This window comes from Poecilia reticulata, chromosome 2 (assembly GCF_904066995.2).
Source record: "Poecilia reticulata chromosome 2, P_reticulata-male-v2, whole genome shotgun sequence".
In the NCBI taxonomy this organism is placed as follows: domain Eukaryota; kingdom Metazoa; phylum Chordata; class Actinopteri; order Cyprinodontiformes; family Poeciliidae; genus Poecilia; species Poecilia reticulata.
In genome coordinates, this window is record NC_088831.1 from 29,488,379 (window position 1) to 29,512,175 (window position 23,797).

Here is a 23,797-nt window from a genome sequence, read left to right on the forward strand (position 1 = left end):
GACTATTTTTGTCACTGGAGTGAATGCTTCAGCTCAGCGGTGCGCAGTAAAGTGCGGGAAGCTTCCATTGGAAGAAACAGAGCTTCTTTAAAGGTGAGTTATTCGTCTTCAGCATATTTTCATGTGCCATGTATGCCTTTACTACTCGCATATATGGTTACAGGTTAATTTTTCTTGGAAAAGATGACGCATAAAAGTCTTTGCAGGCTAATATGCTAATGTTAGCATTGGCTCATGGGTCCAACATTAGCTAAAACTGCCACGCCTTTTACTTGAGAGCCTTTAATGTTTTTGTCCATTGTTGTGGAAAAAAACTTATCAAGCACTGTTCAGGTAAAATCACTCAATCAGGTTTATTTATGAATTATGCACAATACAGAGAGCGTGTAGGACAATCAATCATGAAGCAATTCTGGATGGAAAGTTCTGTCAGGCAGAGACAACACATGAGTCTTTTACACACATTAAAGTTAATTTTAAATGGACTTCTCTTATGTCTAGAAGAATGAATTTCTAAACTTTTAAACATCCTTAGGAGTCAAACAACTAAGAATGATCATAATTAAGCTACCCAATTTCATGTGTTTTCTAGAAAACCCAACAAAACAAAACTTCAGAAACATCTAAACTAGCTGTTGCTCTGGACATTGTCCTCTTTGGTGTCAAAAGTTGAAGTACTTGATACTTGGTAAAGTGAAGTTTTGCTGCTCACTCTGTTGCTCTGTTGTTTCAGATTTAAAGTTGTAATCTAGATGGACATTACAGAGAGGTCGTCCTTCACAGTGGTTGATGTGGATTCATGTTGTTCCTTCCTTCTCACCCCTCTCCCCCACTCGGTCTCGGCGTTGCTCCAGCCAAATCCTCCCCCATCTCTCTCCTCTGGCTTCCTGTCAGTCCAACTGGTTCTGGTATTGGATCTTTGGGTTGTCCAGATCGTCCCTCAGGAAATGTCCATGTTGTCCACAGATGAAACAAGCGTCAACAGTTCAGAGTCGTCTTCTCTCGCAGCTCTGAAGCATGTTTAGCTTTTGTTCCTCTACGCTGATACTGGACAGCAGACCAGCGGAGCTTGTTAAAGCTCAGTCTCACACAGTTTTCAGGAGCCCAACAGGATGCCCAACAGGAGACTGACAGTTGTCCCCTGGAGGTGATGGAGGTCTTTTCTGTCTTCTTGATCCTTCAGATCTTCTCGATCATTTTCATCGGCTGGTTTTGTAGGAGGGACATCATCTGGTCCATGGGAGGACAGATGGAAAGAGTTGAGGTCAGAGGTACCACGAGAGGCTCAGACAGAGAGAAAGAGAAAAAGCAAATAGAAATCAATTAGGGTTTGTTTTGTCATTTTCCTTGTTGTTTTCTATACATATATATTTATGAATCTTATTTTAACCTTTTACATGATCATATAGTTTTAGTCATTTATTATCCATCCAGTATTATGGCTCCTGTTTGTGGAACAGTTTGTTATTTCCAATAAAGGTCTTTAGGATTCTAAAAAGGTTTGGTTCCCTCAATTTAGAAAACTCAAGGAATCACCTGCCTTATTTACCTTCCCTATGACTCGTGTTTAGTCAGAATGCTAGATTTGGGGTGGAGCCCTCCATGCATGGTCAGTAGTTTCCGAGTGTCTTAACATCGGTGGTCTTCATCTCCTCCTTTGGCCAGCTGATTATTCCTGCAGGGTCTCTGATTACTGTGGTGAGTAGCTGTTTATTACACGGATCTTGCTCTTGCCATTAAGCTGGCTTCTCAGGACTTGCCTTATTCGTTGGAGGTACGAGGGGGTACCCAAAAGTTTCCAGAATGACGCTGCTGCACGCGCAGTTTTTGTAGTACACAATTCTGCCTCTAGGTATTTGTTCAACCACGTCTTCTCAATCAGTGTGCCAAGCAGCATTGATGTGGAAGGTTTCATCTACCCGCAGTGAATTTTCTTGTAAGAGCCGTTTTGTCCAGCCGTCGTTTTTCTTCATGGTGAAGTTCTATGAGCAGCGCGCGGGTGAAGCTTTGCTTCCTGCTTGGGAAAAAAGCATCGGAAACCGTTCAAATGTTGAAGACCGCTTACAAGGATGACGCTATGTGTCAAGCTCAAGTTTACTCGTGGTTCGCCCGCTTTAAAAATGGTGAAATCTCAATTGATGATCAATTGCTTTTTTCTGGCTTCACAGCGCGGCTGTGAAGTTTTGCTTCCTGCTCCGGAAAAAAGCGGTTGATCATTGCCCACGTGAGTGTTGAAGTCCCCCAGTAGAACAAGGGAGTCCCCAGGAGGGGCACTCTCCAGTACCCCCTCTAAGGACTCCAAGAAGGGTGGGTAATCTGAACTGCCGTTTGGCCCGTAAGCACAAACAACATTGAGAACCCGTCCCCCCACTCGTAAGCGGAGGGAGGCTACCCTCTCGTTCACCGGGGTGAACCCCAATGTACAGGCGCCCAAATGGGGGGCAACAAGTATGCCCACTCCAGCCCGGCGCCTCTCACCGTGGGCAACTCCAGAGTGAAAGTACGTCCAGCCCCTCTCAAGGAGACTGGTTCCAGAACCAGAGCCATGTGTCGAGGTGAGGCCGACTATTTCTAGCCGGAACCTCTCAGCCTTGCACACTAGCTCCGGTTCCTTCCCCACCAGAGAGGTGACGTTCCACGTCCCAAAAGCCAGCTTCTGCAGCCGAGGATCAGGGTCCTCTCCCTCGGCTGCCGCCCATAGCACAATGCACCCGACCCTTTTGGCCCCTCGGACAGGTGGTGAGCCCATCGGAAGGGGGACCCACGTCTCCTCTTCGGGCTCTTACCCACGGAGCCCGGCCACCAGGCGCTCGCCATAAAATTTGCTTGTCACTTGGGCATAATAATTTGTTTTACCTCTTATTTCTGTAGTCTGTTTCATTCTATTTTATTTTATTTTTTTCTTTCTTGATTGTCTTTTCTGTCTGTTAGAAATAAAAATAAATACATAAATAATTAGCTGGCCAAAGGAGGAGATGAACACCACGGATGTTAAGACTCAGAAGCTACTAACCATGCATTGAGGGTCCCACCCCAAATCCAGCACCCCAAGACTAGCCGCAAGGAAAGAGGCAGAGGACTAGTGAGTATGAGAGCCACTGTCCAGGATGAAACATCCAAGATCCATAAATACACCAAGGACAAAGTCTCAACAGACAATGTGCTCAATAAATGTCTCAGACAATGGGGAACAGAGGATGAGGTGCTGGAGGTATCATCATGGGAGGACAAGCCCCTACATGGGATGAACCACTGACAAATAACTGAAGTGGCTGATATCAGGAAATCCTACCAATGGCTGGAAAAAGCTGGACTCTAGGACAGCACAAAGGCACTCATTCTGGCTGCTCAGGAACAGGCCCTAAACACCAGAGCAATAGAGGCTCAGATCTACCACACCAGACAAGACCCAAGGTGTAGGTTGTTCAAGGAGGCCCCTGAGACAGTCCAGCACATAACAGCAGGGTACAAGATGCTAGCAGGGAAAGCGTACATGGAACGACATATCCAAGTAGCGGGCATAGTGTACAGGAACATATGCAGAATATGGACTGGAAGATCAAAGTGGGGAACATCCCCAAAGGTGGTGGAGAATAACCGAGCTAAGATCCTGTGGGACTTCCAGATCCAGACAGACAAAATGGTAATGACGAACCAACCGGACATTGTGGTGGTGGATAAACAACAGAGGAAAGCCGTTGTGGTGGATGTAGCAATACCAAGTGACTACAACATCAGGAAAAAGGAGCATGAGAAATTGGAGAAATACCAGGGCCTCAGGGAGGAACTGGAAAAGACCTGAAAGGTGAAGACCACAGTACCATACCATCCCATACCAACTTTATTTATGAAGCACTTTATACACCAATAAATTGATTAAAACCAAAAGAAAACTGACCAGCAGTAGAAGGGTTAAGAACACTATAGAACCGAGCTGCAGCGTGTGCTTTAGCTTTAGCACAGGACAGCGTTATCTCAAATAAAACAGGCATATGGTCTGAAAATAATGAGTCACCAATCACTAAATTACAAACTGGTAGACCATAAGATAAAACCAGATCAAGACTGTGACCATGCTCATGGATAGCACCAGTCAGACTGCACAAAATTAAAAGAATCGATAACATTAAGAAATGACCATAGGTGAAGTAGGACAACAGACATGAATATTAAAATCATCAACAATGAGAACTCGGTCATACCTTGGCATGATATCAGCCAGGAAATCAGAAAAGTCATTTATAAAGTTTTTGTTGTACTTCAGTGGCCGATAGACCGCCGCACACAGCAGAGTGTGAGAGCTGCCGAGTTCAAATAGGCTGATCTCAAAGCTACTAAACGAGGCCAGAGGCAACTGTTTACAAGTAAAATTGCTTTTAAAAACAGTCACTATACCTCCACTGGACCCTGACATCCTTGGTGCATTAAAATAGCCTCAGTTCCGCGGTACAAGTTAATTAAAAATGCTGGAGTCACCAAACCACTTGTCCATGTTTCTGTTAATAAAACACCCAATCAATAAGAGGAAAAGAAATCCCTAATGACGAAAGTTTTATTTGGCAGCGACCTGGCATTTACCAAACTGATCCTGGCAGAAATCGGCGGGTCTACACCATCAGGTGGCATTCGGTGTTCCCGGCAAAGAGGCCGCAGGTTGCTAGGATTCACCCTGCATCTACAGGGCCGAGGAGCGCAGGGACCTGTGGTTGTGCCTGTGGTCATTGGGGACCTCGGGGCAGTCACCCCCAAACTGGAGCAGTGGCTAAAACAGATCCAAGGAACAGGATCAGACATCTCAGTTCAGAAATGTCAGGTTCTAGGCACAGCCAAGATACTGCGCAGAACCCTCAAGCTCCCAGGCCTCTGGTAGAGGACCCGAGCTCAGTGGATGAAAGAGTCCACCTGCGGAAGCGTGAGTAGGGAATTTATATAAATATGAATAAATATATATGCACATTGTCTGAGTATCTCCAAGTAGGTTTGATTTTAACTAGCGTTTCACCTAGCAGTAAACTACATTATTTTTTTCTTATGTGCACAACTATCAAACGTTTCCCAAATACAATGTGACCCCAACACTGAAACTGTGAGTTTCTGTAACAGTATATGGTGAGTAACTGAGGGAAATAACAAACATACAATATTTAGGGCTCTCTAACAAGCACCATGATGTGCAGAAGTGCTTACATCCCATAACTATTTCTAACATTTGCAATGTTGCAGCCACAAATTCCAAGTTATTTTACAACAAAGATGATTACTTCAGATCAACACAAAGTGCTGCATAACTGTAAAGTGTAAGAAAAGTAATTTGCAAACTTTCTACCTTTCTGATAACATTTTAAAACTTAGAAATATGACTCATTATCAAATTTCTGGGCCTTGTCAGAGAACCTAGGAACAGGAAATTTAACAAGGCAAGTGATATCAGATCTGAACCTGTCCAAACAATATCAGATGATACATAGGGCGCTCACAGAAAGGAACATGTTAAGTCTGCTTTTGAAGCAGGTGATTCTGTTTTTTAATAGAATTCCTTTAACTCAAGAATTAAAGCCAGTTCTAGGAGTTTAAGATAAATTGTGTTTTTTTTCTCATTTCTGCCTTTGCAATGATTCTGCTTAAACATCTCTTTCTGTAAATATTTCTGTCTTTGTTCTGTAGCCTATACTTGGTATCACAAAACATTAGGCAATATCACGATCGAATAATGGTAATATTAGCCTAAATGCAGCCAGTGGCATGTGGGCTATAACTAGCATGTTGTCTTACATCGACTTCCTCCATTCAGTGTGCTAAACATGGTTAATAAATAAACAAAATAGCTAAAAAACTTATTTTAGGAAAAAGCCTACTTTTAATGTGGGCAATAGTTACATTAGAAATGTTTGTGCTCTGCTTTTTGATTTTTACTTTTACAAAAGTAAAAATCTGAAGTTCACTTTGTGGCACTTGGTTACCAGTAAACACACTCATCTCTTAACAGATTAATAACAAATATTGTTTTTGTTCAAAAAACATATTTCTTCTGCTCTTTTGAAATACCACTTATTTTATACTTAACAATTGTGTAGTTGGTGATTTTTTCAGAAAACTTTGTTCTTTTTGTCATTAGTGGTAGATATATTATAAAACACAAATTCAACACAAAAGCAAAATCTCGATTTAGACTTCGTGGCAGTTTGTTACCAGAAAAAAAACCTACTTATCTCTTAACAGAAAATTAATTATAAGAGTTAATAAAACATACGCTCTTTCAAAATACTGCTTATCAGCTTAGATACAAGAAATTTATCGTTGGTACATTTTGCAAAAGTGAAAATTAGATGTTTACTTTGTGGAACTTTGTGGAACTTGGTTACCAGAAAACGCGATCATCTCTTAGCAACAGATTAACAGCGTAGCAACAAAAATTCTTATTGATAAAAAATATAATGTTTCTCCCGCTCTTTTGAAATACCACTTATTTTACACTAGCAAGAATTGTGCAGTTGGTGAATTTTGCAGAATAGTTTTTTTTTGTTTTTGTAATTGGTCATAAATGTATCAAACACATTCAACACAAAAGTAAAAATCTTGATTTAGACTTCGTGGCAGTTTGTTACCAGAAAAATACCCCGCTTATCTCTTAAAACCAAATTAACAAGTTATATAGTTTATAAAACATAAACTCTTTCGAAATAATGCTTACCTGATTAGATATAAGACATTTAGCAAATTTTGCAAAAGAAAAAAATCTGAAGTTCACTTCGTGGCACTTGGTTACCAGTAAACATACTCATCTCTTAGCAACAAAAATGGTTATTGTTCAAAAAACATAAAATTTGTTCTGCTCTTTTGAATTGGAGTGGAGCGGCAAAGTGAGAACGATGGAAAAAAGAGAGCAAGGAAAAGCCAAAAACTGGACACATTTTGTTCGTCGTCTTGGAGATGAAGCTGAGTTTTTTTGTTGGCAGCGATTCAGACCCGCCAAAACTGCCAGCCCAGCCAGGGAGCCAGGGTAGTTGCAGGTAGCAACTCTAATGTTAATCACAATGTGTGAGTTAACTGATCATAAACTGTACCAGCCCCAAGGTTTATAGTTGAGGTTTACATTGGAGCCGCCTGGGAGAGCGGTGCGCGTGATCCGCACCGAGTTGCTAAGATCCAGAGATGCACGAGGCGCTGCGACACGCTGCGCATGCGGCGGCGTCAGCTGGTGCCGCTGCATGTCTGCTTCAACGCGCACAATGAACTGAGCTCCGTGCTCATGATAAATTAAAACAAATTCAATCATTTCCATTGGCATGATTTATCACTTCTCTTTTTATTTCTCGTTCTTTCTACAAAAAACTGTATGATAAGAGCTTTCAGGTTGGTGCTTTGGTCTCAGCTAAACCTTTTTTTGAAGGAAAATTTTATTTACAAAGACTTCAAAATTCATTTTATTTGTCGTTTTGTTTATTTATTTTGGATATTTGAAATGCCTTCCATTTGCAGTGTTAAATGCTCATTATAATTTTAAGTTTACTGATCTTTCAGATTGTGTTCTTGCATTATCATTTTTCCCATTAACATTTATTACTTAAAAATGGTCTAAAAACAACAATAATATTGTTTATCAAAAATCAGGTCTACACACATATGATTTATAGTGTAGTTAGTTTATTGCCATGGATGGCATAGTTACTTTGAAAGAGTAATTTGATCACTCAATGAAAAATTCATCCATCAGGTATAAAATGTGCATCTCCTTTCCCTCCATCGTTTACGTTTGTGTCGCTGGTGTTACATCTACCCAAGGAAAAAGAAGAAAGCAACAATATGTGTTTTCTAAAAATAATCACAAATACTTAACTTGGATACGTAATTTTAATCTGATTATTGGATTGTAAATAGTAACACATTAGATTACGCGTTACAAGGGGTCAGATGGGTATATTTTTTCTTTGGAGTCTGGAGTGAAGCGGAGACACAAGCAGTGTAAATTGAGGGTGATAAAATTATTGTGCAAGTCTCCCTTTTCACCATTTTACTTGGAGGTACAATTGCTCTAATGCAACTGTTATGAAGTGATTCTGAGGATACTGTTTTATTTAACAAATAGCTAAACATTTTAACATTTTGAAAGAGTTTTTTTTCAGACAAGAAACGGGGAATAGAGAAGGCAGAAAAACCTGCAGTATAGTGCCAAAGGTCGGACTTATATAAATACACGTGATATATCTGTAATTTAAGAAGTAATTGTGATTTTTCCACATATCATTTCAGGATTTTTAACATTTCTAAAGTAAAGCCATTTTACAGACATTTCCTTCCACATTATTGCAATTTAAAGCCTGTGCTTTTAAGTGCCACTGTGTAACTGGGCGGTAGGTTTGCCTTAGATATGAACAGAAGGAAATGGAGAAATAAAAGGACTCTCTCTTCCGTTCAGTGCAGCTCTTTTTGGACTGGCCAATCAATGTCCCAGTTTATGATTGACATGAGGAATTTAAAGTGCGGCACAATAACTTGTTTCATCTACGGGAATGAAACCTCAAAAGGGCTGAAAACCAAGTTGTGTGTGTTATTCTTTGCGCTTTTAGCTGTCACCTACAGAGTGATGGACTTGGTCTCCGACTGGTTGGAGTCCTGCTGAGAACACGGAGCGTTCTGCTGGTAATAACAGCTGTTTACTCTGCAGCGTATAATTTCTTGTTGCTTATTCAGGCCTGGTTTTATAGACGGAGGTTTTGTCGATGCTGCCGTTGGAAACATCCAATTGGTTTCAGTTTGCCTTGCAAAAGAATAATACCCTTTGAACTTTTTCACATCATGTCAGCCATGGACGTCAATACAGTTTTTTGGGATTTTATGTGATCGATAAACACAAAGTAGTGCACAACTGTGAAGGTAAAAGAAAATTAATACTTTCTAGAACGTCCTGTTTGTGAGACTGAAGACAAAACCACACTATGCTTTTTTAGTTACTTATTGTGCAACCCATTTCATTTATCTGTGCTACTGTGTGCCTTTCTGTCACAGAAAAGCCAAGTAAAATGCAGAGCAGCTTGTTGTTAAATGACAAAATGTAAAAAGGTTAAAGGGCTAATAACACCTTTGCAAGGTCCTGTATGTTACTTGGTTTATTTATTTGATGTGGTAGGCCTTGAAATTAGCTGCTGTAACTTAATTGAATTTATAAGACTGGATAAAGAAAGATGAGAGCCATTTTGAAATGAAAAAATGGAAAATGAACCTGATCACTCTTCTTGGTTTTTTTTTTCCCCCCTCTTCTATCTGGCTAACTTTTATAATTACGGTTTCCAAAAATACTTTTTCTCCACAAATTCATAAAAATCTCTCTACTTTCATTATTTAGCTCAAAAGTTCAAAAAAAGGAGTACCGTTTCAAGACTGTTGAAATAGACTACTGATATCTTTGCCATCACAGAGATCATCCATCAATAGAAGCATAGAAACCGAGAGCAAGAAAGCTCTGCAAAACTTCTGCACAGCCTTGTGTACACAGCAAGAAGTCAGTGCCAAACTGAGATTTGTCAGTGAAATATTATGAGCTTCCGGCATGCCAAGACATGCTGTTGCCCAATATTTCACTGTTGTCTTTTTGCATCTTAATTTGGTCTAACATCTTTATTATTGATGTGTTAAAATTTATGAAACCCTTACACATTTTTTTTCTCCTTTTGCTACACTTCCAAGCAGAATGCTAATTAAGTCAGTGACGATGTATTGTTTTCTCATGCTTTCGGATTCAGTCAGACTGTTCATAATGAGCCATAATTATTCATTCTAATCACTCCAAAACAGGGACAGCTTACATAAATGTCTTATGCACGTTGAGAATAAACTGTTCATATTTTAGTGATTTTTTTTTTCCTTCTAAATTTAATAACGACTGCACCGAATTTATTTTAAATTTAATTATTTATTTTTGAGTGAACTTTTCTCAGAAGCTGCCATTATTCATTTAGCATATCCCCCAGCTCTGCTGACTGATCCCGTTAAGTAAAACTCATCAATAAGGCACAAATAATGTTTGAAACTCTGCATATTTAATATTACCTGAGTTCATTCTGGTGCTGTTCTTTTTTATATCGGATGTAAAACAAAAGGAGCTTGCGATGAAAGATACAAAAGTGTAGCAAAAGGTAAGCTAATTTTATCAGCTCCCCAGAGGAACTACTGCAGTCATTTTAAAACGTACTAAACCTGATACGACATGGAAATGGACAATAATTATTTGGGACAACGTATCAACTTCATTTCAGACTAATTGTGTGTGATGAATCAGTTTCCTGCTAAAAAGATGTAGGAGCTGCTGGAATTTAAGTTTCTATATAATTCCTATAAATACATTCTCATTCATGTTAGCATTTTATATTAGGTGTCATACATCCAGGAATGGAAGACTCTTTTTTCACATGTTTTCTTCCTGTTCTCTTGATAAAACTAGTCCAATGTGATTTGTGATATAATTTGAGAGTTATGTCTTTTTTCTTCACCTGCATTGCTCGGAGATAATGACCACTTTAAATCCATTACACTTTTGACTGGGTTATTATGATAATTGGCTGCAATGTGCATTTCTCATGTGGGGTTGAAATGTGACCTACCTTCTCACTTCAAGAAAAAAAGTGGTAGTCGTAGAAAATTTATTGGTCTACTCAAGAGGCTGACTCGAATAAAATACTGGCAGTTACATAGTTCAGATGCTCAAAGGATCTTTCCATGATATGGCCACAAAAACGAGGCTCTCTTAGTGGTGCCCGCAGGGCCCCATCGTGATTTGTGATATCACACTGGGCCAGGGGCCAGGTGTGATATCACTTACAACAGCCAGATACTACAACATTGTGTGAGATGAGGACAGAGCTATGTTAACATGTAACATGTTAACATGTCTATGTTAAATATGTGTGTTGGACTTTTCCCCCTACCAGGGGATGAATAGATTATCACAGTCTTTCTATTGGCTGATCAAATCAATGGCCTTTTTCTTCATGGGCGATGTGGCTCTCTACCCAAATTTCCATTCCATCAAGGGGCGGCACAAACAGTTGAATATAACAAAATGTTTTTTGTGAGTTGTGTTCCAGATGAGTTGTCTTTTACTTATTTGGAAGTCAATCAGGTGAGGCCTGCAAGAAAATGTAGCATTTCTCTTCCACTACCTAATGATGCTGATAGGTCTTTTTCCACTTTTTTTTTATTTTAGTTTTTTCATCTGCATTCACCTTTAGTTTATAATCTGAAAGAGTTTAGGCAGGTCAAACCCAAACTGTATTGTAGTTCATCAGTGTACCCAAGAAATTACAATATAAAATAGAGATTGTTGTCAATTCAGACGAGTTTGGGTTTGTTGTCTAGAATAAGTTCAGGTTTGTTGTCTGGGCTCAGAGCTCATTGTTCCATGTCCATGCTGCTTTCCTGAAGTGATGAGTATCTCCTCCCACTGAACATGTCTCACTCCATGCCAGGGAATTAGAAACTCTCTAATTATAGAGCCCATGGGTGGATGCTGGGCTGGTGAAGGGACTGGAAAGAATCTAACAGGTAGTGAGCAGCAAACGGGAGTCTGATGCTTCAAGCTTTTAGCTTGAATAGATTGCCAATTGGTGAGGAAAGTTTGATCAGTTTATTTTGGAGTGCATTGAAGAGCGAGAGTAAAGTAACATCATAACTGATGGCATGAGCTGTCTGGCAGACTTTGTCTCATTCAGGAGACATTTTGAGCCATGGTGGCCATGTCGAACGGGACATAAATAGTCCTGTTTTGTCGCCTACACAGGAATCAAACTGTTCACTAAAATTCAGCTTCTTATTAGTCCACGACAAGCAGCAGCAAGTAGAAAAAACTTGCTGGCGATACTATTTAATACAAGACAGTTGGTGATGAACAGAGGGCATCTGACAACACTAATATGTGTGACGGGCGGTTACTTTATATTGGAGGAGTTCAAATCCTTATTGAGATTTTTAACTTAAACATTTGGTGATCAAATTCAAAATGATGAAGGTAATAAAACCACTGATTTTCACCACCCACCTAAACACTGCTGCAGTCTAAACTCAACCCCCACATGGTCACATCACTCTGCAGCCCTGTCCTACTTCACCTCCCAAGCCAGGTCTGACATGCCTTCAGTGCACTCACTCAATGCACTTTACTGGAAACATTTCAGGATGACCTAATGCAGCTATGAAGTGATTCTGTTTTTCCAGAACTATAAATGTCAGACCTCAGTGATTAATTAAACTAATGTGTGTTTGACTAAATGTCACATTAAACTTGCAGTGTGCAACATTTATAAAAAATGTTTTTTTTTTGTTTTTTTTTTACATATTTGCTCAAATCTGAAGAAATGAATAAATGCGCAATTCCCAACCAAAAACAACCAATCAGAGCGAGGAAGAGAGTGTTAGCGCTGTCACTCAACCTCATGTACTCGCTGCTCAATATGCTAAAGATGGACAAACAGCTTACCGTTACAGGAAAATAATTTTTTCGCTGTCATGTTAACTAGCCTGAACATTCACAACAGGCTCTGCTAGTTGCAGCATAGCAGAGAGCAAGCTTAAAATAGTATTATTTTCCCAGGACTTCAACATAAAAGTGAGTGATTTAATCTTCACACTCCTCATCTGTGTCTAAGAATCATATTTTGAATTAAGAAAGGAAGTATGTCTTGGATGTCCTACGTCTTGACATCAGTTTCTATTTAAATTCTCTGTTGGATCAGTGTTGCCAATAAAGTGTTTTAACTTTTTCATGTAGCCAGTAATCCGATACCGCCAGCAACTTTCTCAATTAAAGGAACTAGCAGGAAATCTAGACATTTTCTTGGTGTTTTGGGGCACTTGGAGACCGAAGTGAAAGCACATATTGTTCTTAATCTTCTTAAGGAGCAGCAGTGGACCCTGTCCCAAAGCGCCTGCATGTGGCACGCAGCGCTCCTTCCCATCTGCAGTCAGAGCAGATGTTCACCGCTCTGCATCCAGATTGCAAAAGAGTTGCATGTGTATGAACCCACCGCTGGCTGATGGATGTAACTGCAACATTTTCTTTGCCTGAAATATCTACCAGGCAATACTTAAAATAAAACCCAACTAACTTTAGTGTGGTGTCTCTTTTGCCGAGGCCAAAGAAAGGAAGAGTCTGTTGTTGCAAAGTTACATTTTTTTAAAATTAAAACTGCAACAGAAAAAGGTTAACATGCAGTTATCAACATGTTTGTTTTTTTGTTTTTTTGCAACTGTTTCTCTCTTCCACACCATCCATTACTGTTGCATGCACACAATCAATTATGCAAAATGTATACTGTTGTCAAGACTTTTCTGGATGGATGACAACACTTACATAAGCATGAAGGAAGTCTCCAATGTTTCTGAACTATTTCTGTGGCAGAACTTTGAAAACAAAAAAAAAATGATGATGATTTATTGAGCAGTGTGAGATTACTGTAAGTGGCTGTTGGCCGTTAATTGTGCTGAAGGTACAGGATGTATGTTATTCTATCATCTGATTTTGAGTAAATGTCAATGGGTGTTTGCATCCTGGCAAAAAAAATAAAAATTTTCTTGTACCTTGCAGTTTGTCATTTTTCTGTAAAAAATCTTGGCAAAAAATGAAAGAGTCCAGTTGCATCAATCACCTGATCCAGCATTTCTTAATTTATGGTCAGACGGCCACACAAAATCCTTCCGATGGCTGCCAATTGCATGTTGGCCACACCATGGACAGCCATGTTTTAAACCACTTAGACTGATCATCAGGGTCTATAAATGTCATCTGGCCTGTGAAGGCATTCGAGTTCCCCAGTGTGATCTGGATGTGGTGGTGGAGATTCATGTCTGATTTTTTCTTTCATGGATAACCGTAAGACAATAAACAAAACTGGAAATCAATTTGAGAGTCAAGAAACCTTTTATTTATAAAATGTAAAATGACCAATGCATATTTAAGCATGTGTTGGACCTTAAAACTAGGCAAGCATATTTCCACCAGCTAAAACTTTACTTTGTTTCTACTCCATTTGCAGCTTTTTCAAGACATTTTGAAAACTGAAAATTTTTTGTTACAAAAACATGTTGCTTCATACATATACACTTAGTAATGAGATGGGCATATTCTTACACACGTGCTGTAAGTATTGAAATAATACATAAAACAGTTATCACAAATTTGGATTAATTTGGCAATAGTTAGAGAAGAAAGAATTTGTTTTTTCTTTTTTCACTGTGCCTAAAGTCTTTTTTATGAAACGAAGGATGTTCTTATAAAATGTTTTATGACGCTGTCAGGTGGACAAAGAACAAGGAAAAAAGCCAGACACAGAGGGACATGGACAGCCAGGCAGAGTGTGTCAGTGTTATAAAACATCATGCTGCTCCCCATAAGATGCTATAAAACAGAGATTTTGTCATGGTGGTGCATTGTATTGTTTTGCTGTATGAATATGGAGAACAGCTGTATCTATTTGTGGAAGCTCTTTTCATATTTGGAGGGAGAGGGAAGGATCATAGGCAGGAGGAAAATATGAATCTTCAAATAAAAGCAGCAGGAAGGGGAACTCGGCAAATGAAGCTGAAACTTTAGGGGCACATATAGGAACATTTGAAAAATATTTGCATAGACAAAATAATTTGATCCCTTGTGGATTTTGTACGTTTAATCAGTCGAAATGAATGGAAAGCTTCTTTTTTTAATAGTTTTAAGAAGAATGCCAATCAAATCTACAAAATAACATTATACATAGCGGCTAATATTTAATTTGCAGCATTTTGCTAAATGAAAGGGAAAAACATTTAGGTCCCAGAAAAATCATGACTTAGAAGTTATTATTCAGAAAGACAGATTTGTCCTGGATCCTCTCTCATACTGTTTTCTTCAGCTCACCTCATAGCTTTTTAGATGTTTTAGCTGAGAGTGGAGATGGCCATGGGAGAAGATTGATGTGTCAAATGAACCATCACCTGAGTTGATTTGGCCACAGATTTTCTATTGTTATCCTGCTTAATTACAATGACAGCCCATTATTCATTACAAATAAGATCCACCACATTTTAATTCAAAATTTCTTGGTGTTTTAGCTAGTTACTGATGTAAAGCACGATAGCTAAAGTTCCAAAGCCCATTTGCCAGAGAAATAAAAAATCTCCACCGTACTTAAATTAACTTCAGTTTTTTTTTTTTTTGTTTTTTTCGGTTCTACTGGTTTTATAAACAAATGAAAATCTCACTTTTTTCTTGCAGTAGGTTGATGTTATTTGGTGTCAGAGAAACAAACGGTTTCATAAACCTCCCGACGTCACGATCGCGAAGGCATTGCCCCGTTACCTAGCAACATCGGCAAAGCACAACCTTTCACATAGCAACCCAGATGAAGGGTCTGTACAATGGCTGCTGTAAAAGTCAAGTGTTTCGTTGTTGACTTACCATTCAGAAGCCGGTGCTGCATTCTTGCTGGTTATGCAGGAGGATCCACTTCTGCTTTTAGGTTGATTCAGAGTAAAAAAAAAAGGTTGTAAAGCTGCACATGTGTTTGCTGCCTTGATCACATTTGAGTGCTACAGTTGAGTCTTAGTTTGAAATTATACACAATGAGAAATATCTGTGCACATAAATGAATGGTAGTAATTGTGATGGGTGCTGTGCATTTTTTATTAATCAGCATATCTGGATTTATTTTTGTCCATTTTATTGTCATTTTCATGAATTTGTATTTACGTATTTTTCCATGTGTAAATATGACCGTCTTTTTTTGTTCCCAGAATTCTTCCTGGAGCTTCTGGAGAACACGGAGCGGTCCCTGAATGAGATGTTTGTGAGGACCTATGGCAAGCCTTACATGCAGAACGCGGAGGTCTTTGAGAACCTGTTTGCCGAGCTCAAGCGCTACTACACGGGAGGGAATGTCAATCTGGAGGAAATGCTTAATGACTTTTGGTCCCGGCTGCTGGAGCGCATGTTCACACTGCTGAACTCCCAGTATGTCATCACTGAGGACTATCTGGAGTGTATCAGTAAGTACACAGATGAGCTCAAGCCATTTGGAGATGTTCCCAGGAAGCTCAAGGCTCAGGTTACCCGTGCATTCATCGCTGCACGCACATTCGTCCAGGGACTCTCTGTAGGTCGGGAAGTGGCCCAGAGAGTGTCAAAGGTAAAGTTCTTTGCCTGTTTAATTGAGATAAATTTTTACTTGATTGTAAATCAATGCAAATATGCTTTGTCCTGTCACCTTAAAGAGACTGAATTTGAAAATATCTGACCCCAAATTAAATTAAAATCCTATCCTAAACGAATGCATCCTTAAAAACGTTCTTCTCGATGAATTCCTGCACTTTTTCTGACTAATGTATGCTCTTAATGTAATCATCTCCAAGAAATGGTAGGCTCACAGCAGCCTGTTCTGTCACTGTCTGGAAAACAGGTTTGAAGGGTGTGTGGATTTCTCGGGAGAGTTGTCCCGACAATGAAAGTGAAGAGAAAAGCATTTCTGCTATCAAGGTTTATTGCTCTCTCGCCTAATATTTGTTCACACGGCATACACAAGCCATTAATCATAGTGTTGGAGTCATTTCCAGTTTGATGCAATATAGTTTGGTGGCGCAGCCTTGGGATTGGAGCAGCTCTGATTACCTACAAAAGTTAGATAAAAGAAAAAGCAAGAGGCTAAGCCTTAGATGAAGCCACATTCAGCAACAACAAAGCTGTTTCTGAAAGGCATTTTAAGGTTTGAAAGAAACGAAGATTCAATACGCCGCAAGCCGTTCTGTTTACCCCACTTAACCCCCCGCCCCCAACGATCATTTTAATTCAATTATCAGCCATATGATAAATATTAATCGAGCCTTTGTACAGTTGAAGCAGAGGCCAGTGGAAATGTTGTAACCCTCAATTATCGGAGACGTACGGACGAAGAGGAAGCAGATACCCTGCTCTTCTCCACATAATCCACAATTCATTTCAGGCTGTCCTCACCACAGTGAACTCTGTGAACCTAAAAGATATTTCCTTCACTTCAGCTTCACCTCCCCTCTACAGAAACAGTGGCGAGGCTCATTTAGGAGCAGTCACAGAGGATGTGTTGTTGGCACGTGTTTACTGGGTTACACCCCGCGCTTCTTCCGAGCCAGCATGTCCTGACTTCACCTCTTGACATTTCAGCAGGACCCTGGGATGCAGGTCAGGTGTCTGGGACTGCAGCCCCTTTGATTCGTGACGTATAAATTCATCATGACAGATTGAGGGAAAGCATAATGAAAAGAGACACCCTGCTGGAGGCGACCGTTTCACGGTGCCACCAAGACCGGACAGCCATGCTTATTGCTGCAGAGATTTACAGTTCACCGAATTAGAGAGGGTGATGTTGAACTTATATTTCTTTTTTGCTACAGAAGTGAGAAAAATATAACTGCAGCTACAGCTCCAACAAAGTGCTTTGCAAAAATATGCATTCCCATTTACACTTTTCCCATTTGGTCTCATCACAGCCACAAGTTATACCGTATGTTTGTAGATTTTGTGTTTTAGACCACCTGAAAGTATGGTTCTGACTTATGTTTTACTTTCAAAAATCTGATAAGTGAGACTTGTGTTTGCTTTTATATCCCAATATGCCAATATTTGGTAGGGCCATCAAGTTCATGTCTTGTGAAGTATATCTTTGACTATTTGAGTTTGTGAACCTAAACTTTCAAGGCTTGCCACAGATTCTCAGTTTACTTAGGTCTGGATTCTAACTAGGACATTTGCAAACATGAAAACGCTTAGATCTAAACCATTCTCTCGTTGCTTTGTCTCTATGTTTTGGGTCGTTGCTCTGCTGGAAGGTGAACCTCTGTCTCACTTTCAAGTCTTTTTCAGCCTCTAAAAGGTTTTCTTTCAGCATTCCCTTGTATTTATCCTACCATCAATCCTGACCTTTGTCCTGTGCCCACTGACGAAAAGCATGCCCACTTCATGATGATGCCTCCACCATATTTTATCACCATATTGTCTTATTTGATAGGCCGTGCAAGAAAGGTACCTATCAGCTATGGTGATAGTTTTGATAGGGATGCATTTATGCTATATTCTTTCTATTTTTGAAAGGGAAACAGTTTCCGTTTGTGAATGTTTGTTCTCTGAAGTTCCCTAGCAAACCTCTGAGACCTCAAAAGAATTTATAGTCAGATTAAACTAATCACAGATGGACTCTATGTGGTAAGTAAGTCGCCCAGCAGAATTGGAGTACAGAAGGCAGAATACAAATGCACTCCACACTGATTTTTGCTTTGTTTCTATCCACTTTACGGCTGAATGATACTTTTAGTTTGAGTGGTTTATCATGTGAAATCCTATATATGATAATAAATAAAACCCTCTTTTAATTGGAACAATTTTTTTTCTTGTTGTTTATAGACCACTGGAGATATTGATTTTACAGGTGCTACTTTATATTTTGAACATAATTTAATCCTACACCTTTAAAATCCGATTGAATTTCTGAAAAATTTATGAATAAAAAAAACAAGAATATTGAATTCTAAAGGCAATTATGAAAACCAACAGCATATATAAAAGAAAAATTTAAAAAAAGTTTATCTGATTATTATTTAGGTCGGTCTGCATTAACTGTTTCAGTTCAAGATTAGAGAAAACTAATCTAAGTTGAGGGTAAAATGTTTGAGCTCCAAACTGTTTCAAGTTCTGGTCTGCAAAAACTGGTTTTTGCCAATTTTTATTAATATTTAAAACATCTTTCCACTTGCTGGATGGGACATTTTAAACTAAACATAGATATAGTAATTGCATTTTTATACTAAATAAAACAATAGTTGTTTGTTTTAAACAATGGTCTGCAGTTTCAAAATGCAAAGAGCTGGATTGCATTTTGAAAATGTCTCTGTCTCTCTGCATGGAGACACATCGGGCTGCCTCTCTATGCATCGCGGAGAAAAGAATCTATACCGATTAAACTAGAGTCTATCTTTATTTCTAAGGGCCATAATACCTCTTCTTATTATTAATTCTTGCATAGCTCAAAGCATAAACCTCACCATATTATAAGACCTTTAGTTTCTTTACTACAAGGTCCATTAAAAAAATAACAGCTGTGTCTAACTTTGAAAAAATATTTCATTTTATATTTATTTAGTTGTTTAATCTTCTCATTTATTATAACTGGGTTTAAAAGGGGGTAGATCAACATTTAATTTCAGCTTCTACGGATGATTTGTTAGCTCCTCACAAGCTTTATTGGAGCAGGGCCATTTAACCTATTAATGATTATACATTCTTTTGTAGCAAATGTTTTCATGTTTCATCTTCCCACGCTTATCGGGAAGGCAGAGTCATACAGCCTTAACATAAAAAGCATAAGCCTAGGAAAAAGCCTCTTTATCATTATCAAAGTATTTATGTGGCACAGGAATTTGACCAAAACAAACTGAAACTAGAACATTTCTGTAGAAGACAACAAAAGCCAAATTAACGTCATTACTTGTTTATGCGTCTCTTCCTCGAAAAACATAAAAGGCTCGTAGCTCCACTCTTTAAATTTTTAAAGGAGTAACGGAAAAGTAGGAGCACAGCGGCTTGTAATCTTGAGAAGCAAGTTTTCACACTGAGAAATGCAGAATAAAAAGCTGGTTGTCGCTTCATAGAATAAAGAAAATAGCTGCAAGCCCACTGTACGCCATCTCGACAGCACTGCAAGCATCTGGCCCTCTGCATCTTAACATTAAAACACAAGGCTTTCTAATTAAAACTTCTGTATAACTTCAGCTGATATAATATTTGCCCTTTCAGAGATTTTTATATTGATATACAGTTTGCAAAAACAGTAATTTTACATGCAGCTTAGTGGTGTAAAAAAGCTTAGCTTGAATTCCCTGAACATTTCTCTTTTAATGCAACTAGATCTCCACAATTAGACATAGCCATTTAACAATGTTCTCTCTAAAGCTGCCCAAAATCAGCAGATAAATCAAATTGGCTTATTTCTATATTTTACACTAAAACAGTCAAAAATGTTACCAATCTAGAAAATTCTTAATCATTTTTGTTTTGAAGCTAAGAGAGGTTTTCTTTTTCCAGAAAACAACCTGATTAAGTAGCTTGATTAGAATCAGCTAATTGGAAGCACCACTCATTCACTGTGTTATAAGTGCTTGCTTTCTTCTAGGCCTTTCAAAAGACATGAACATATTAATAAATTCATATATTGTTGCTATGGTTATCAGTCAGCCAGAGAAAGGATTTGATAAACTTCAAGCAAAAGTACCTTATATTCTGAGAAACAAAAAAAAAAATCTGTTGCTACAGAGAGGCGAGGAAAAAAACATATACAAGTTGCATAGGAGTAGAAGGTGCAATTATTTAGAAAGTGTGAAATGTGGGAACTTTGTCCATGTTAATGATTTTGTCTGAAGACATGGATTTCAATAGGTTTGTTCAAAAGCAAACTCACAGAAACTGTCATCTTTGGAGTTGTATTAATTCTAAAGTCCATGCAGCGCTCTCGCTGCAAATTTAATAGCATTTAATGAGGAAACTTTATTATGGATTTGCTGCTTTTATTTTACAGAAGGACCTAGCACCTTCCCACTCTGCCTGCATTTTATCACCAGCTATTGCTAAAACGAGATATGATAGAATGGGAGGTAGTTTCAGGTGTTGTTTCAATCAAAGAAAATCCACTGAATAAGAAACGAGGTGACAGGATTGCAAAAGAAGAACAGTGGGATTTGAAACATGATTAAAAAGCTATGTTTAGATAAAGTAATAATAAATGGCTTTTTTTCCCCAAAACATATCGGCCTTCATTATGGTTGATATTTGCCCCCTTTGATTTATGATACAACAAATATCAGAACTGGGTGCACAGGTTTTACTTTAAATGGTCTGTAATCTAATGATACAAAAATAACATCTGTATGAATTGTGATACACTGGTATATTTAAAAACCACACATTGTGATTGAAAGGACTTCAGAACTAGTTTTTTCCAACTACATTCAGAGGAATAGCTCCAAGACTTTTTTTTTTTTTTTAAGTAGTGTAAAAGAAAGAACAAGAGCAAACCGAAAATATATGCAACACTGAACTCAGGCATCATTGAATAAGTTAATGTGACAAAATATAGGTAGTGAGGACGTCACCAACTGAGATGTGTCGCCCAACTCACTCAATTCCTTTAAATTTGGCTTCAATTAAATTTGTCACGACGACAGCCCTCTCCCCCGAAACTATCACTTTGAATTAATCCGACACACAAGGCTGTGGTGTCAACGAGCGGCCACACTCGCATTTTTACATATTCTCATTAAAAAAAGTTGTTTCCTATTTACAACAAATCTTGCTCTTCTTGCATTCTCCTACGCCATTATCCGCAAAGCTTAAAAAAATGGCACTTCAAAATTACACATCCACTATTGGGAACAACTGAAGGACAAATTGGGATTTATTTTTTGTCAGATGGTTTTTGGCACTAGAATCTGAGAAAATTTGCTCTTTACGATTATAATCAGTCTCCCAGAGCATATGCAGACTTTAATGACAGCTTCTGTCTGTACTCTGTGTCCTTGCAGGTAAACAGCACTCCAGCTTGTATACGAGGCCTGACAAAAATGCTGTACTGTCCCTTTTGTCGTGGTTTGCCGGGAGTAAAACCCTGCAAGAATTACTGCCTTAACGTGATGAAGGGCTGCCTGGCAAATCAAGCTGATCTGGATCCAGAGTGGAACCAGTACATCGGTAGGTCAAGCGTTGTCTCGGTCATTAACATTTGTACCTGCGGTTCTGTTCTTTCCATTTGAGCCACTTACATGTGTTAATATGCGGCCCTGTGGGAGCGCCGCTCTGTACTGTGGTTGTATTTAATAAATGGATGCAGTTGACGCAGAGATGAACCACAGAGCATGTGATGTATAACAGGAGCTTTCAAGGATGAGACACTTCCTGGATTCAATTTTCACTTTGACAGCTACTACTGTTGCTTCTGTGCTCAATGCTGGCTTTGGTTAATTGCAAATGGGTTTTCTTTTTTGATGCACTTTGACGACTAATGTTTAATCGAAATGACATAAATTCAATGAGAAAGAAAGCAACCACTATTTATTTCAGTAGCGCTGAAGCGAAGAAACATAATATTGTTTTAATATGTTTACTGCAACAACGCCAAAGTGTCTTGAAACAGATTATTGTATCTCAGTGGAATTATCTGACAATAAAAAAAAAAAATTAAAGAAAAAAGCTTAGAATTTGAACACTTTCAGTCAGAAGGGGGAAAAATTCCAAACTTTCTCAGAAACCTTTTGTGAAATATCGTTGGTTATTTCTGACGCTTGGATCTCCCACAATGAGTTGAATAGTATTGCTGAGGGTGAGGCCTAGTTAGGATTCCTAACTGGACCCCAGTGAAAGATTTCCAATTAGAAGAAGACGATGGATGGAAAAATAATTATACTGTCCCAAGGCATTAGACGGTAATTAGCAAATCACTGTTGCTGCAATCTCTTGGACCATTTAAAATGAATAAACATTTTACTGAAGTATTTGGTTCATCAATATCTTTCTTTTGTAAAAGATTTTTTATGCTTCCCACTGGTATAACTTGCCAAAAAGCGGTCGTCTATCTTGGCTACTCTTAAAAAATTGTAAAGAGAACATGGCATTCAATGTTTGTTGATTTTCATAAAGTAGAAAACAGCTAAATCTTAATTTCTCCTCAAAAAATGTAACCATATTTCCATCGAAAGCTCTAATTGTGAAATTTATTGAACAGGATCTGTAACATCTGTAACAGTGTGGATCTATTTAGACAGCCTGTCTGGAGTTCATGAAGTAACGGACCCTTTAATTTAAAATATTGTTTTTCAGCTCTCAAAAGTAGTTTAAAGATGGCTAAAGGTTTGTCTCTTTTAAGTCTTACCTATAAGGAACTATCACTGTACTCATAACCCTTAGGATACAGTGTTGGTGCTAGCTGACGTCAGTGCGCCTGGAATTGAGGATCTTGAGAAGATTGAAGGAATCATGAAAAATTGTATGAAGATATTGAAAGAAACCTAAAGCAGTTAGCAGCAACAAAGTAATGAACATTACTGACTGACTGGCTCAGAGGTCTGACTTGAGTCCCATTAAAAATCTGGAGTATACTGAAGGTCAACTTTTGTGCTTGAAAGACATCAAATCTGAAGAAGCCTGAGAAATTTGCACAAGAAGTATGGACGGGGGTTGGACATGGGTCAGAGAGTTTTTGCAAACTACAACCAGTTATCTCAAGCTGTTATTAGTCAAAAAATGACACATTGCTGACAGTATATATCAGTAACCAAATTTGTCGCTCGTTACCAGTTTCCTCAACTAGATATTGCTATAGTTGACACTTGTAATTCTAATACAACATATTTGTTTTGTGTTGTTTATCTTCCAAGTATTGCAGCTGGTATTGGGTTGTGCTGGTTTTTTACTTTAACATCACAGCCATAAATTCACGCCTGGCCTTCGAGCGAGATGTCAAAAAGGTGCAGTTTTTTTTCTGTCATTCTTCTCTCAACTCTTTTCTGCATGAAAAGATTTTATTCATGCGATTCTGCTCTCCTGCTGTGCTAAATGGTGACTGATTATAGGAAAGAACTGCTCTGCAGGGGAATGTCAAGTAAACTGGAGAGAAGTTCAGAAGAAACTTGTCAGTTCGGGTGCAGAGAATACAAATATACATGTAATATTTATATATTTCAAGACGATTTGATAGAACATCAAATGATTCTGTCAAACGTCCTTGGCCTGTTGAGCTCTACAAAGCAAAATGTGATTGGGAAG

At 38.6% G+C, this 23,797-nt stretch overlaps 1 protein-coding gene across 3 annotated transcripts in view; it reads left to right on the forward strand.

Annotated features, from left to right (window-relative positions):
• The window catches only part of LOC103458997 (glypican-6-like), a 110,451-nt gene that overhangs the window by 34,712 nt on the left and 51,942 nt on the right, over positions 1-23,797 (forward strand). For all 3 annotated transcript variants that reach the window (XM_008400172.3, XM_008400179.3, XM_081602943.1), the window contains exons 3-4: positions 15,757-16,148; positions 21,562-21,727. In XM_008400172.3, coding sequence (XP_008398394.2) covers positions 15,757-16,148; positions 21,562-21,727 — 558 coding nt within the window. The remainder of the gene's footprint in view (positions 1-15,756; positions 16,149-21,561; positions 21,728-23,797) is intronic.